Below are 17,688 nucleotides of genomic sequence, written 5' to 3'. Positions count from 1 at the left end.
TAACTGTAAAACTGTTCTCAACAGCATTTCGACCACTGTTTTGTTCAAGAGAGATCTGACGGGGCGGCCTCTGGACTGATCCAGTTTTGACCGAACGGCAGACACACACTGGATGTTCTGGCAGACATTTACATATCTGGCTGGACCTTAACCATGTTGCTCTGTTTATTTGATACGCCTGCTCTTTTCATATACCGCACTGCTTATTGTGTAGGAGTAGGCTTGTTCCTAAATGTGGAGTATATGAGAGGCTTAAGGGGAAGTTGATATATTTAATTGAGTTTTAGTTCATTGCCAACTGCTCTCATTATGTGTGAAAGATCACATTTCATGGGATGCTACAATATATTTTTTTTAATTCCTGAGTGTAATAATGTCACGATTGGCCACCCTCCTGGACTCCCTGTTTCCGTGGTTTCACGTCTTGCGCTGCAGGCTGCTCCCCCCTGCAGCGTTGGTCAAGACGGGTAGACGCTTACCTGGGATCTCGTCGTTATCAAAATAAACGTGACCCTGCTTCTTCCGGGAACGACGAGATGCCCGTGTACAGGCAGCCACGACCAAGGCACACAGCAGGGTTTAAATACATGAACTAGAAACGAGGGACAGGTGTACGCAATCAGTGTGAGGACAAAATGAAACCGTGGAACGGAACAAAACACAAGACATGGAAAACACGGAACATGGAAGGGACTGATCGTGACAATCAGCATAGATTATTTAACACAAAGATTCAGAACTGCTGGTGCGGTGTATTTAATCATCTAATATAGACACCAGTACCTCCACTAAATCCTGCCATAACGATATCAACATCAAATGCAAAAAAAGTAATTTTGTTTACAATAGTGAATCTAACACCAAAAAAAAAGCCAAACAAATAAAACGTGATGATGGACATGCGCCTCTTTAAAGGATTTTCTCAATAAATATATGTAGAATTTATGACTATAACAGAAAACAGCAAAGAGAAAAATGCAAGAATGCATATGGCGAAGGACGTATGGCAAGTATGGCAAATTCCTCCTAAATGTCTATTTGGTTCCATCAATGCAATATTTGAAGCTCTATGAAATAAACAAACCAAATTGTTATCAGAACACTCCACTATATTCATGAAAAACACTTTCTCATGTACTCATGTTTTCTGTATGGCTTTAGCCACTCCTGCTGCATGTTGGGTGTCTTTTTTCCATGTTGTCTAGCTGTGTGCTCACATGCATGAGTACTTGTCTCTCTCCCCCTTTCTTAGCTCACAGGCGAAACTCTCTCTCCTGGGGGCTACGTGTTGACATTCAAGCCGACAGCAGGGCCCAAACTTCGGGAATTAAACCTTAACAAGCTTGCCTGTCTAGCTAACTCAACCAGCGAGTAGGCTTAGTTAAAATAACAGCTTTAGTGAGCAAGGCTCCGATGAAAAATGCAAGTTATGATGGCCATTCACACTCCAGACACATTTTTTTTTAACTCAACAACGACTCCTAAGTTCTTTCAAACTTCTCAGTAAGGAATTCAAATCTGAAAAAGTACGTTCAAGAATAGTTTTGAGATGTCATTCACCATCAGTTGGTTCTGAAAACTTGACTTGTAGAGTAACATACCATGCTGATGAGGTTACAGTGTCAAGTGTGAATGTGTGGAAGCTTGACTTGGAAAAAAGACAATGAATCGGCCATCAAGTCTACAACAAAAGCATGCCAGCTAACATTGGTACTCACCCCAACCTGCCTTTGCACTGTGCAATTCCAGCAGTCTTAAACATTGTTTTGCATTTCAAACTGTACAAGACGATGCATCTGAAACCTTGACCAAACTCCATGGCACAGTGCTCCATCGATAGTTGTTCTCAATATCGGACTACATGATACAGATTTTCTGGAAACTATCATGCTAGATCATTAAGATATTGTGCTTTTGTCACAAAAATGTGACATCAAAAAGGCATTCTATCTGCTGCGACAACTGCACAAAATATTTTTGTGTCCCACATACTTCATGCTCATTTTGCTATACCACTGTTATTTGTAGTTGGCATGTGAGCTATGGCAGGCTGTTCCCTATTGGTTGTTTTTATACGCGTGTTGCGTATATGTGTACTGCGAGATTTTAGAGCAAAATTTCTGACACTGCATGAGGAGACATGAGATGCCCAGTCCAACATTTCAGTAAAAAAAAAAAAAAAAGTCAATCATTCATATTTTGAAGCACTATAGACTTTTTATGGTCTGAAGCTATAGTGGAATGGTTTTCCAGGCTGGAGGAGGTATGAAGTGAAAACATGGACTCGATCATCTCCACGTGTGGACTCTGTGTCCAGCAGGGCCTCTCCAGGAGCCTGGATAGTGACCGATTTGTCCCCTCTGCTGTCCCTGCTCTTAGAGCGGTGCCTGTCTCTCCGATCCCTGAAACACCACCACACACGCATGCGCACACAGATGTATATAAACATTTATATACACAGTATACTCCAAGTTGGTACATAAAGCAACATAAAATGGATAATCGTTAAATAACGATACGGTGGTACCCTCAGTGTTTGCAGTAGTGTACATTCACATTTGTATGTTCTAGACAAAACATCAATGCCCACCCACATTTAGGCAAAAGGGAAGAATGTCGGGAAATGGCATACGCACCTGTGCTTGCGAGAGCTACGGGAATGGGAGGACTTGTAGGAGTAGCCCGAGTACTGTGACTCGTTGTCCATGTCTGGGGCCAGTGGGCGGGGTTTGTGGACCCCAGCTCCGCCTCCTGGAACATTTTGTTGCTATGCCCAGTTGAGTTTTGCGCTCTGAGATAGATTTAGAGGATAGAGCCAGCGGCAGCTGCAGCAGTTCAACCTTACTCCTGAGAGAATCTATTTTGAAGGCTGAAGAGGAGGAGGAGGACTAACCTGAGGGAGGAAGAGTAATAAGTATACCTTTAAAGCAAATACCATAATCCAGAGCAACACATCTCAGAGTGAACACGCTCCCTGTTAATCAAACCAAAGACTGGTGGTGTCAGCACAAAGCTCTATCTGCTCTTAAAGGTGAGCTACAAGTGCCCACAATTTCACTACAATCTGTTCTCATTCAGAATGAACAAGTGCATATAAAATCAGAGCAACACCATAATATGTAGAGATCTATAAAGATCTGTTTTTATATATTTCAATGAATCCATTAATGTCCCAGAACAGTGATAGTATAAAATTGAGTCACATTTTGAAAATGAACATCTTGAATACACACTGAAAATTGAAACAAAGGTTGTAGTCTTCATCTATTAATTGAACTGTGCAAGAATAATGAACAAACCAGAAAATAGCATTACACACCACTTCACCTTCAAGGTATTAAATGTTTTTCACCCTAAGGAAGCAATTTACAAAAACAGGCTCATCGTTCAACAACTTTGTGAATCGGTACTTTCACAATTCTCACACTCACCACAAGGTCTCATCACTCTCTCACACACACACACACACACACACACACACACACACACACACACACACACACACACACACACACACCAGCCATCTCCCATCATCTCCAGGGTTACCAAGCTTGGCTCTTACCAAAGGAATGAATAAGAGGGTACAGGAGCAGTGAACAGTGTGGGGGCTAGGTTTCTATGGTTACATGACCTTTAACCACACAACCCTATTTCTGGGGAGAGCAAAAATATGTCAGTGAGCTGTTCGTATGTTTACCTGGGTCTGTGTGTGTGGTCAGCTCTAAAATAACAGCAGCAACTGTCATTGAAGAAGCTGCTGTGTGTGCCTGAGTAGGTACTAAACACATTCTTAAGAATAGTGACTCTTAATCCAATTCCTTTAATGAAGAACCACAACTTTCCTCACTTTCTATTTCTAAATGTCTGTCCCCTTCTCTCTGATTGGCTGTATATGAAGGGAACGCAAGCTTTCCTGATTAGGAAGCCAAAAACACAGACCTCCTCTTTCTGCTGTGTCTGTGTGCATGCACTTCTTACTCACCCACTTGTCAGGGATTGTTTACAAAACTGGTAATACAGTCAAGGATACCATTTGTCGAGGGCAGACTCCCAACACATGCCACGCATCAATCTCAAATAGGGGCTCTTGGATTCTCTCACACACACACGCTTCTCACAGGAATTGTAAAAACAGTAGGCCTACGTTTGAACAGAATAGAATGGGACCATAACCCCATGCATTTTATAATAAAGGTTAGAATAAAAACTCATATATAAAAACATAACTCTCGAAGAAAATTAAGAGATCAGTCCCAATCAGTATCTCTGCATTTGGCAATGATTTCAATTCCACAGTCTGTTGAATTCCACCACATGTACAGCTCTTTGTATTTAATGAGATTCTGATTAGGTAATCAAAGCTTATTTAACAAGCAGTGTGAAAGACTGGTGGAGAACACCTGAAGATGCATGAACAAGCTGCAATCAAAATCTGAGATATTCCACCAAATACTGATTTCTTAACTAATCCTAAGTTAAAACATTAGTACCATGAATGTGTTTTCTTTGCATTATTCTGTGGTTTGGAAACAATGCATTTTTTTTTTTGACCCATTGTCATTTTGTAGGTAGGTGTAAACCATCAACAGTGATCTCAAATTACTTGTCGCCAAGCGACGTAACCAGCTCAGCGGATCATTGTCTGCACAGGGTAAGGCCTAAATGCCTCAGAGTAACAGTGGACAAGAATTGCAGGGGAGGTACTCAGGGCGCCCCCAACACCCACGCAAAGACAGGCCGAGGCTTAGAGGCCTTCATTGAAAAGCTCGAATGCTGGGACTGGACCAAGTTTGGTACAGTAATCAAAATATCCATGAATCTAAGGCAGTTTACGCCGCACCTACATTTAAGAAAAGTTTAAGTTGGTGTTCGATTGTAAATACATAACCAGGACTATCTACATCCCAGCTTTTGCAACAACTTAAGTCGCTGCTTGACACACAGTATCGGTTCTCTCTCGCGTTTACTGGAGTTAGGCGAGCTAAGGATTAAATCGTAGCCAAACCCATTTTCCAATGAAGACTGCAATAAGGTATGGTGGAAACAGTTTGCGTCTACTGATACAAAGATTACTGCTGTAAGCATACATTAAAACATGCACTTCAAGCCACCAAAACAATAAACAAGTGAAATGAGTGGAAACATTAAGAATTATTTTATTGAAATCAAGTATTTGGGTTTAAGAAACAATTTGACGAGACTCCACACAAAGGAAATGAAAGAATACCCAGCAGGGTTCATCAATCCGGTTCCATTTTGTTTGCATGTCAGCACCGAGTTCACCGTATTCCAATAACCCTATCCACCAATACGCCAAGAACTATTAAATTACTGCAGGCTTAGAGCACAGCGACGCGGACAGGACAATGCGACGCTTAAAATGAGTTTTACTTGGCTCCAAAAGTTAAAAGGTGAAAAACACAAAGCGAAGACAGGCGTCGTTCCCTCAATTCGCTGTGAGGGGAAAAAAGACTACAAAAATTAGGCGACTTGCCTTTCTTTGCGAGGGGCTACATCCGAATGCTAAGGACCTTGCGGCACAAAGAAAATCCAAGCGCAGGGGTTTTCCAGACTGGAATAAAATGCACTTTTCAACATCCACGTCGTGAAATTTTGCAAAACACTGCCCAGTTCTATGGAAATAAAGAAAGTAATCCTTAAAGGCAATACGTTACATCTTAAGATCAGTGCAATGTAAAATCCATGATCCGTTCCCAACTCTTCCACTATGCGTTGGTTCAATGCCTTGAGCCCCGCTGCGTGTGTGAATACTATCATTCATCACCCAGACACTTGCGAATCAGAGCTATTCGGCTGGAAAACCATCCAAATGAAGAGCGTTAAGGATCATGGAGAGAGCATAAAACGTATGCTTTACTTTCCATTACGGCATGCATAATATTGTTTCACCTAAGCATATAATTTATCCTCACTCTTATACGCTTGAGCAGTTTTAACGCCACGTTTCTTTACACTCACTATTAGACAACAGGCGTACTCGTCGCACTTTCTTGTCTGTTCCTTTGGCCGTGCACCTTCCCTAAACCAAACAATTCCACTCCGTTTTCCCCTGTTTTGCCTGCGGGAACAGCTACTCATCTGTTATTCACAGAAACACATATTTCCGTCTCCTTCATTCAAACCGTGGCTACTACACCGACTACGCCCCATGCCAACACTTCTCCTCCCCCATGTTCCTTGTGTCGCCCCGCCGTCCCAAACTCCCGATCCCTTTCCTCAATATTCTACAGGTTATCACTCACCGAATATACAGCTTTCAATCGTTGTTCACCCTATTCTACCATACTACTTCAGATCATAGTTTAGGTCATTATTTAACCGCCTGCTTCAGCTTCATTTTTTTTTTTTTTTTTGTAGATTTGATTCTTTATTGATCGTTGACCGACTGTTATCTGGGTTGCGGGCCACCTTCAATACAGCAGCGTTGTATTTAGAAAGCGATCCTAGAGAATTAGGACAGCTAACGTAAACTGCATGGCGCAAAAGATGGCCTGTAGTCCTTTGGGTTTTTCTCCGGGATCATTCTCTGATTGGGTATGGTAGGCTCTGAGTTTAATTATTTTTGCCTTAGATTCTGTTAATTCAAGGCTTCTTGTCTGAACCTTGTCTGATCCTCTTCTTTGAGGAGAAGGTTGCAGCAATCCGCCGGTCCTTTTCCTCTGTTCCCATTCTTTCAGCCAGTGTTCATTCCTGTACATCCAACTCTCTGGCTTCTTTTTCCCCTCTCTGCTCAGAAAAACTCTTCAACTCCTGACTTCCAGCAATCCGACATGTCCGCTGGATCCCATTGCCTCCACTCTGTTCTAGACGATCTCAAGAGATCTGCATTCTGCATTCAGAACCACCAGGGTGGTACCAATCCTCAAGAATGCCACACTCAACAGCACCAACATAACCAGTTACAGACCAGTATCACTTCTCTCTTTCCTCTCAAAAGCCCTTGAACGAGAAGTTTACAATTCATTATCTGGTTTCCTCACACAGAAGTAGCTGCATGATCCCCATCAGTCTGGCTACAATCCAGCACATTCAACAGCCCTCATATCAGTGACTGCGAATCTTTATGCTGCTAAAGCTGCCAAACTGTCTTCTGTCCTGATTCTTCTGGACCTTTCAGCAGCCTTTGACACAGTAAACCACAACATTCTCCTCTCTGTTCTCTCCAGCCTTGGTGTGACTGGCTCTGCATGGAAATGTTTTCAGTCCATTTAGGTAACATGGAAAGGATCCACTTCCAATCCATGTAGACTCTCCTCTGGTGTCCCCCAGGGCTCAGTATTAGGCCCTCTTCTCTTTGTATACCTGTTCTCTTGGTGATGTAATATCTTCTCATGGCTTTTCCTACCACTGCTATGCTGATGACACCCAATTATTTCTTTCTTTCCCACCCTCCGATACGCAGGTCTCCAGACTTATCTCAGCATGCTTGACTGACATTGTGTCATGGATGACAGCCACCACTTGAGGCTCAACCCCAGTAAAGCCGAGCTTATGTACATCGAGAACTCCCTGGTATCACTATCTGAAGCTGCTCGTAGCCTGGGCATAACTTTGGACAACCAGTTGTCATTCTCTACTCATATTTCAAATCTGACCTGGTCTTGCAGATTTCTCCTTTGTAGCATACGAAGGATTCGGCCCTTTCTTTCACAGGAAGCTGCCCAGGTAATTGTGCAGTCTTTTGTAATCTCAAAGCTAAACTACTGCAACTCGCTACTTGCTGGTCTTCCTCTAAGAGCCATCAGCCCTCTACAACTTGTCCATAATGCAGCTGCATCACTGGTCTTCAATCTTCCTAAATTCATATGTCACTCCACTGCTGCGCTCACTTCATTGGCAGTATGAAGTAACTGACCACATCAGATTTGAAATCTTGATGCTTGCATACAAAGCCAAAAATGGACCAGCCGCTCTATACATTTTGTCAATTGTCAAAGCCCGGTCCACATTCACCCCAAAATCCAATTACACCAACGACCCTCAAAACAGTCCCAACACATGGGAGTGGGAAAGCCACACAGGATAGAGGGCCATTCTTCCTTCTCCCTTTCACAGGTTAGTTTATAAAAGGGAAATGTGATGGCATAATCTAGCATTAGGCTATTAGCATCCAGATGCAGCTAGATTAAGGTAGAACCTGGTCCTTAACACTGATCTTGGACAGTTTCATTCTTTTTTGAACCATAACATTAGCCATTATACAACAAAGGCCAAACTGGAGTCAGTGTAAAGGAGCCACTTCTACCAACATCTTAACAGATCAAAGTATAAATCCTTTCATATGTGTCAAAAACCAACCCTGGCATCACTGAGCCATTTCAAGAGGTGAGTGACGAGCTTCACAGTATTTACACTACACAGAAGGTGCCCCTTCATAGGTAATGACATGATATCAGACAACAAATATGTTCCTTTTTGTTCCCTGCAATGTTGACAGGAGTCAGTCCAGAACAGGGCTGCACAAATAAGTATACAGTAATGAGCAGTGAAGATGATGTCTTGCCACAACACAATGGCAATCCCAGTACGCCCTGCCTTATCCATTGTGCGTAAAGAGAGGCCAAACCTTTATTTTCTATTCTGTAGAACGCTTAAAGAAATAAAATAAACTCCTTCCACACTCTTTATTCTTTGCTCTCGCATAGTGTTAATTTATAAAATAAAGGATACAACATAGACATATGATGATATTAATGCAAAATACTCTCTTGGAGCCCATGTGTCTTGCAGGGGTCCCAGTGAAAAAGAACCTGAATTTGTTTAAGTCACCCATCCACACATTCCATAAGGCGAAGAGAGCCACAATCTTGGGTCAAGTTGACATGGGCTGATTATGGGTCCTCGAGCAAAATGGTACCTGTTGGGTTGCCAGTTTGTCACTGATGACGTGAGTGAGTATTAACATACATGTATTGGGTAAAGTGCTTGGGGGGGGGGTCCCTTTAATGGGCAGATTCATTTCCTCAGCCATACATTTTCAGTCTCATTTTAGTTCCATTTCTTCATCTTCACTGACTAATTTTTTTTTTAAACTGTCACCTCAGTTCCCTTGTTCCAACTTTAGCTTTACCTAATAAAAAAAAAAACACCTCACATATCTGGACTTTCATTTGAATGCTTTTTATTCCAACTCGGTGCATGAGCTGAAGGTTCGTCTGTCCTGTCTCTCTTCTCAGTTGCAGACAATACAATATTTGCAGGTTTCTCCCAGGAGAAAGGCATGCTGGGATTCTAGTAAAGAGCTACACAGGATGTATGAAATGGCAGGAATGCCACACCCTTAGTATGTGTGTGTTCATGTTTCAAATGTGTAAGTAAAACTCTTTACAATGTCTCGTGTAATAAATCAAAATCCTGTAGAATGGATCTTGGGCTGAACTGGTTCTGTTGGCCCTTCTTCGTTACCTAAACAGGTTGGAAAGATGACCATACAATTGCCACAGTCTGCAGGGGTAGTACACCATAAGCAACATAATTACATCAACTCCAAAATCAATACTAAACATTATTCAAATAAATACATAAAATTCTTAAAGTTAAAATTGGGAATTGCTACAGGTTTGAAGGCCAGTTTTCAGTCTGGCAATAGCAAGACCCAAGATCTGCGGTGATGTTTTAATATTCAACTGTGTGCTCCATTTAAACTCAACCCCAAATTATTCTAGTGATTCCAGACTAGATCTTTTTGTTTGGTACAATCAAAAAGAATTGTGGTACAGCATTAAACAGGTTTAGCCCCAGTATTTATAAATGGCTTCTTTGACACACTTACCATCGCTCGACCCAAGATAAATAGATGGTGTCCTGATAATGGAGGAAGACCCATGGATGGTGTCATCTGAACTGACTGACAGGTGACTTTTTTCTCACCATTGTGAGCAGTCTACAGTGGTCTGCTTCAATCTCCTATGAAAATGAAAACAAGGAGTTAACCAGGATCTCACAAGTGCACAAAGCCATTCTTTTAAAACATAACATGAAAGTGCTAGCTAGCTGCAATGATAGTGTGTGTGTGTGTGTGTGTGTGTGTGTGTGTGTGTGTGTGTGTGTGTGTGTTTGAGAGAGCGTGAGTAATATATCCACTTTACCCTAAGCTGATGCAGGTTTTTCATCAGCCCCTTCATTGATAGAAAGATTCCATCCACATTTTTTATCATGCGCTGCCGTATGCTTGCTCGTGATTGGCAGGGCCTCGTTTCATGCCTCAGCATCTCCAGGTGTGAACGGCCTTTTGGTGACTGGCAAGGCATCTCCTGCCCTTCTTGCTGTGAGGACAATGATGTCACTTTCTGCTTCTGACTGGCAGCCTCTAAAGGATCCAAGGATCCAAGGATCAACAGTCTTAGTGTCCTGACTGGCAGAACACAAAGGGTGCAAAAAAGTTGGTAAATATCTGAGCCTGCTAAAATTCTATTTATAAAAACACCACCACCACCACCAGAAATATACTGTTTAACTATCATAGTGCAACAATGACTGTGTAACGGAGTGTAACAAATTCTTACCATCTTGAAGAGCAGCATCAGCCATTTTAGCTCGTCCTCCCACATAACCCTGCCCACCAGTATGCATGTAGGCTTCTGATTGGTCAGTTGGGATAGCTGTTGATCCTTGCTTGGTGGCTTCACTGCCTCCAGAGGCCGAGGAGATGGTCTTTTCTAACAGGTTCTTCCATCTGTGGAAACATCGCTAAAGCCATCAGGTCCCAATTTCTACAACAGCACAATGTTGTTAAAATCATCTGAACATAAATGGCCTGACACCATAAATGTTATCACAAAACAGACACAGCAGTGCTGACTGGTTGACCTTGATGAGAAGACGGTGGGTCAGAGAGAGACAAAAAAACAAACTCACGTGTTTTTCTCAGAGGAAGTCCCAGCCACCAGCTCGTATATCTGTCTCTCTGATGTACTGATCACATACAAGGCCTTGTTATCTGATAGAGAAGAGCAGGTTGTCAAACAATGTATTCAAACTAACCCAAATGCAATTTCTAACTGGCTTCTTAATTTTTTAAAAATAAAATAAAGACATAGTTATTCCAGACCCATTCATCTATTCTGGCTATTCATAGCTGTAAGAATAACTACAAATATACCTGTAGCCACAGATCTGACAAGAGATGAATCCAAGCGAACAACGGGGCAAAAGGGGGTTTTGAGGTCCGTGTTCCTACCCCAAACCCCACCCAGTGAGCGCACTGGACATCGCAAGATCAAACGGTCACCTGAACCCCTTTGGAGTAGCACCAACATGTCTGAGAGAAGCAGAGCATGAATGTCTGGAACACACACACACACACACACACACACACACAGAGTGAGAATGGACCTGTCAAGTAATCATTTGCAAGAGGAAAAACAAAAATGTATGCAAGCTTGCACACAGATCACTGAAAGCATCCATTCACATTAAAAGTCCTTGAAACATGTGTATACACACGTATGAACATACAGGCAGATGCAGGTGTACACACACACACACACACACACACACACACACACACACACACACACACACACACACACACACACACACAGTTATTCAGACCATGTCATGTGTGAGGTAGCAGGGAACCAAATAACTCCAAGTCAGCATAGCACCATGCTCTCAATAGCTGCATTCCCCAGAGTTAACAGTGATTTGTTCAGCTGTGATGATCTCTTACCGATAGCTTTATCTTTACTAACTTTCCAAGTCAACGGTCCTTCGTGGATCATTTTCTTAGTGGTCAGGTCCAGATTCTACATAGAAAAAGAATATAGTTAATAATTCATACTCTGGATCAGGTGCTCCAAGACCAGAGAAGCTGTTTGGAAGGCAGATGGTGGATACATAGTAAGGCCGTACCTTGAACTGAGCAGCAACAGGACTGGCCTGCATCTCCAGAGGGGACAAGTCTAGCCTGCGCTGATAACGGCTGAGCAGTCGCCGGTGCTCCGTCTCCCTGACGACCTCATTGACAGCTCGTAGTATCCCACGGCAGCACGCCTGTGCCCTCAGCAATGGCTGCAGGTCTGGAGAACCAGCTGTTGTGGGGGCACATACTAGTGTTAATCCAGGAGAAAGGGTGTGTGTGCTTGCCTCCTTGGTAAGCTGGTATGTGTGTGTATACTGAAGTGTTTTCATGGTTCAATACATTGTATGTGAGGGTTTCTATACATGCCTTCTGTGTCTGATGATGTTATCCAGCAGCAAGGGGTATTTGGTGAGTCTCTGCATCTCAGACACTAGAAGGTCCTTTAATTGTAGTCGGCGGCAGTGAGGGCTGGCTTCACATTCCTAACACACACACACACACACACACGAATGAGCCAAGGACATCTAAGTCCAAATGTGGATTCTGTTGACTGCAACACCAATTTATACCTAAAACAGCATCACTAGAAGTTATGTGCTGCAATAAAAGTCAAATATAAAAGACTGGATAGTCTCCAATTCAAAATATGGGTCAACCAATTCACAACCCAGCCCACTAACAAATATGGCAGAAGCTCTAGTGTTTGTAGGTTTGTCCAAAGGCTTTATACCTCTAAAAAGTGTTACCTGTATAAGGTGCGTGAAACGTGGGTCTTTGCGTTTATTTTTAATGAGCTCCAGTGCCTGACTCTGCTGACTGCACAGGTGAGACACCTGCTCCTGGAACTCCTCTCCTGCAGCGTCTTCAAACTAACACGCACACACACAAACACATGAGCTACTGACATATCAAGTAAAGCAACAAGTATATCCCACACTACACAGAACAACCCCTTCATTTTAGACAGCACCAAAAGATGATGTGAACTAGAAAGGGAGTAACACTAGCCAGCTCACTCTAGACACCATGATGTCTCCGATGCCTTGAACTATAGAAGAGTCCCTCAGCCTCTTCATGGACTCACATAGATTCACTGAAACACAAATGCAACGCCACAAAACAGAATCTGTTTAAGCGAGCCAGTGTATATGTGGTTTGTTAGAAAGTTGTGTCAGTGGGCAACAGAACTCTACTTGTGTCATGAAGGCCACCGCAGAAACAACATGTACAGCCTCCAGTCCATACCTGCTCACAGTAATGGCATGGTGCCGATAGCTGATATTGTTCTGTCATTAAATTCCCAGTTTGGGTGGGTTTTACACTTCTTTAATCTTGATTATGATTTAGACACCAAGTAGGCTTCAGAAATGTAGGTTTGAAAACACACTAAGACAAATGGAGCGGATTTGCACGCACACACATACGCTCGCACACAGAGAGACTGACCATGAAGACTGTAGACCTGGGGCAGGTTGGGGAAGATACCGGAAAGTTCTTCGACGGTCAAAAGGTTCCTCCTCTTCTGGAAGAACACCTGATCGAGAACCCCGAGAGTCCGCAGGTGAGATGCTTCCGTTGTGAACAGCTCTGAGGAAGAGGATATAGCAAAGTCACTACAATTTCTTACAAACGTTACACAATTCAGAATTCCACATTTTCATGAGTCAGGATAGAATTACCATATGTGCATAATAAATAGAATACTGTATGTTCAAAAGATTTAGTTGCTATTTAGCTTAAGTTAGATCAGTAAATAACTTTTCATTTTACATGTTAACTGTGTACTGGGAGTTGTCTTTTATAGTCAGTTGCAGACTAAACCATTCATATAGGATTATATGATGGAAAGGATTAACATGATTATATATGAATCATTACATATGAATCACATGATAATACATGATCAAATAATATTTTCCATCACACAAGCAACTGAACAAGAAGGTCGGTGTGGGCCATGGCGACCCCAGCAAGTACTACAACAAGGAGCTGAAGCTAGCCAAGTCGCTTGCGCTTGTGCTTGTGTTGTTTGCCGCCAGCTGGCTCCCACTGCACATCCTGAACTGCATCACACTCTTCAGCCCTGGTTGCGAGAAGCCCATGTTCCTTCTCTACATCGCCATCCTGCTCACCCACGGCAACTCCGCCGTCAACCCCATCGTGTATGCATTCCGCATCAAGAAGTTCCGCACGGCGTTCCAGCGGCTCTGGAAGCAATACTTCTGCTGTAAGGAGGCTCCTCCGATCGACACACAGATGAGTGAGAGACTAGACAAAGATCACTTCTGTCCTGGTACTCCGCTGGAGCACAACATTTGACTGGATCCAGGGGACTTTCTGAGCAAACTGAAATGCTTGCTTCTATAAATCATGTCTATTTTGAATGTAATTCAGTGCTTTACTGCAAATGCCACTGAGTGCATTTACCCCTGCAAAGGGAAATAAGACTCCTATGTAAAATGTCACGTAAACGTTTATCAGTGTTCGGCTCTACATCGCACAAAGCAAAACCCAGATTAATTAATTAATTAATCTGGGCAAATTAACAGCTTTATCAGATTTCTATTTTTTTTTTTTTATGTCAGTGTAAGTGGAATATGGGCTCTCTTGTTCTGCAGCCGGGCAAAGAGGACAAGGTTTTAAGATCAGGTCCATTGTAGAGAATTCCCCCGATTTCACTGATCCCATATAGCAATTTGTTTGTTTGTTTGTTTTTCATATGCTTTTTTGTCCTTTTTTACATAATCACATTATTATTATTGTGCATGTGAACACTTCAGTTCACTTATTGACAAACTGATTTTTACCAGTAATCAGGATCTTGTAGATGTATACATGCTCAGAGTGTGCTGTTGTCAGAGTCTGCTCCCATTGTAACTTATTATGAAACATTATAACTCCACTGGGACAAGAGGGGGAGGCTAGAATATGGAATTAAATCATTTATAGTGGCAAACAGATATGTGGTGTACAAGACATTTTTAAATAATTCTTTACTCAGTGATCAAAGTAGTTCTTTCTAACTAGTCCACAGGTATCATACAAATATGAAAAACAGTATTCTTTGCACCACTCTGCTATCCAAAGTGTGCAATCATGATGGTGCATCATCTCATTATAAAATATTATTTATAGTCATCATGATTTTTTATTTATCAGAACACACTTAAATGAGTAACTTTGAATGTGTACAATATACATTAATAGTAGTTAATTTCAAGCATTTATTTGATACTAACTTCAAAATGCAGTTTTAATGAGGATATGTTAGGAATGTTAAAGACAATGCACACTATACAATTATATATATATATATATATATATATATATATATATATATATATATATATATATATATATATATATATATATATATATATATATATATAAAAATAAAAGGGCTGCTCATTAATCACATAAAAATACAAATTTGGTTTCCACAATAACTACTCACCAATGATGTACTTCATTTATTCATTTGCCTACTACATACAATGAAGTATTTATAGTTATGACATTGCTTAAGAATTGCACTAATGGAACAATACATTTATATAGTCTGACATTGATTAATAGCATTATAGGCCATTATAGTGTAGCATTTCTAATAGGCAAAATTAAGGCCATGCAAACGCACACAGACATTTCCCAAACATTTTATACAGGCACCAGAAACAGGTTTTTACATCCAGATTTTGCCTTTCAGCTCTGTGTTTGTAAGGGAGGAGCAATGCATGCAAGTAAGTAGTGCTGGATGACTTCAGGAAATGATCACTTAATTCATGTTTATTCAGCTCTTGTCTCCACAGGACATCAACTAGCCCATTTGACTTTTTTTGTAACTGCTGTATAATTTATGTTGTATTCAGGGTTCAAACGTTAAATAATTATATAATCCAAAACAGTAATATTCAGTTATACATTTTCTCTAATTTAATATCCCCTTTGCTATAACATTCAAATGAATACTGGAGCCATGTATTCTGGAGGCATTGTAAGCTTTTTCAGTATAGTAGCCAACATGTAGCCATGTTGAAAACAAAGCTTTCTCTATGAAACACACCAAGACTTGGACAAAGTCACCAAGATATTTATGTCCTCTCTGACTAAAGCTTGTCAGTAATGCACTTATGAAGATGCATCAACCATAAAAAAATAAAGTGAAATCATAACTAGGAATTTTTTTTAACATACCATTTTTTTTTTATACTTGACTCAGTGTTTGCTAGTGTTCCTCACTTTATTATGTTTCATTAGCTCTCTGCCCAAATACAGTGTGAATGAAGGAATCACACCAGTATAAAGTACAGTATGTACATAATTGTTGGTAAACAACTGTGGGATTGCAATCAGTACAATTGTACATTATTTCTTATTTCATTATTTCTGAGTAAATGGAAATAATGAACTAAGTCTGTTTCTGGTTTTCACTTTATTTGTGCCTTTTATCCTTATTCCTCTGCATGCGTTTAAGCATCTCTGCTTTCTTGAGACACTGCTAAGACATAAGGTAATGCTCCAATGGTGATGGTAATGATGATGATGTTAAAATAATAATAATAATAATAATAATAATAATAATAATAATAATAATAATAATAATGCCTGATCAACAAAGCTATGAAGGTTGGGTGTAGAACAGTAAGGAGCCCGGCAGAAGAAGATCTGATAGAGCGATTGGGTTTGTAGTCAAAAAGATCAGATAGTTTAGGTGTTGGACGATGGAGAGCTTTGTATTTGAAAAGGAAGATTTGAAATGAATGTGGTACTTAACAGGAAGCCAGTGAAAATCCTGGAGGATGGGTGTAATGTGCTGGTGTACCTGGGATTGAATGAGAAGACAGGCAGCAGATTTCTGACCCATCTGAAGCTTGTGAAGGAGAGAAGGGCTAATGCCTGCAAGGACAGTGTTTCAGTAGTCTGAGAGGCTAGAGATGAAAGCATGAATGAGAGATTTATTAGCAGACGGATTTTGGATTTTAGTAATATTACAGGTGAAAGAAGTACATCTTAACAGTAGCATGAACATGGGTGCCAAGTTCAAGTTCAAGTTCGGTTTATTCGTCACATACATAGTCATACACAGTATAACACGCAGTGAAATGGTGGAGAGTGCTCTGTCCAAACTGAGGAAGAGAACCAGGGGTGCATAGAGAAAAAAAATATATATACAGATAAATATATATTTTCTATGTATGTACAAAATATATTAACAATGTATGTACAATATATGTATATTATGATTATATACACAATGTACAATGTACAAATGAAAGAATTGCACTGAGGATAACACCCAGGTTTCTAACCAGGGGAAGGGGACATAGCTATATCATCAGTGGTTAGAGTGAAAGAACCAGTTTTACTCAGGATTGATTTTGAGCCTATGATAAGCTCGGTCTTGTTGCTATTTAACATAAGAAAGTTGTGTTTCATCCAGAGTTTAATTTCTGAAAGATATGCTTCTAAGTGATTGAGTGGTAGATGTAACTGATTTGGTCCTGAGAAAGATCTGGGCTTAGCGATGGAAGTCCAGTTTGAAATGATGTTTGATATGTCTGAGAGAGAGTATGTAAACTGATAGAAATTCAACTGAGGTATAGGTGGTTCTTGTACAATGCTTGATTTTATAGTTTCAGAAAGGCCCAAATAAACTGCTTCTCACAAACTTCCACAGGGCATAATTATTAATTAACTCTTTAACTCTAAAACCAAGCATTTGACAAAAGCACCTAAAAAATTTTAACTACTCTGATTGCTAAATAAAACAGGCTTTTGGGGTTTGGCACTGGTCTATTCCTTTTTTCTCTTATTTAGGTTTTATTTTACCAATATCCTCTATTTACTGAAATCTTCTATCTGCT

At 40.9% G+C, this 17,688-nt stretch overlaps 1 protein-coding gene and 1 long non-coding RNA gene across 2 annotated transcripts; both read right to left on the bottom strand.

The window, feature by feature from the left end:
• Nucleotides 1–2,062: 2,062 nt before the first annotated feature.
• On the bottom strand, nucleotides 2,063–6,832 carry LOC145656908 (vang-like protein 2). Its single transcript, XM_081709815.1, has 3 exons — nucleotides 5,980–6,832; nucleotides 2,637–2,893; nucleotides 2,063–2,402 (listed from the first exon to the last, which is right to left on the bottom strand). The coding sequence occupies exons 2-3, from the start codon at nucleotides 2,705–2,707 to the stop codon at nucleotides 2,219–2,221; spliced, it is 255 nt and encodes an 84-aa protein (XP_081565941.1). The 5' UTR covers nucleotides 2,708–2,893; nucleotides 5,980–6,832; the 3' UTR covers nucleotides 2,063–2,218.
• A 5,737-nt stretch (nucleotides 6,833–12,569) lies between these two features.
• Nucleotides 12,570–14,349, bottom strand: LOC145656909 (uncharacterized). The gene is made up of 3 exons (XR_014122490.1): nucleotides 13,271–14,349; nucleotides 12,841–12,917; nucleotides 12,570–12,693 (listed from the first exon to the last, which is right to left on the bottom strand). It is a non-coding gene; the product is annotated as an uncharacterized LOC145656909 (long non-coding RNA).
• Nucleotides 14,350–17,688: the final 3,339 nt, after the last annotated feature.

The sequence above is a fragment of the Electrophorus electricus genome, unplaced genomic scaffold, assembly GCF_041902795.1.
Source record: "Electrophorus electricus isolate QZ-2024a unplaced genomic scaffold, ASM4190279v1 Scaffold96, whole genome shotgun sequence".
Taxonomy (NCBI): domain Eukaryota; kingdom Metazoa; phylum Chordata; class Actinopteri; order Gymnotiformes; family Gymnotidae; genus Electrophorus; species Electrophorus electricus.
The sequence above is the reverse complement of the archived record's forward strand: the minus strand, read 5'-3'. Positions and strand labels throughout refer to the sequence as shown.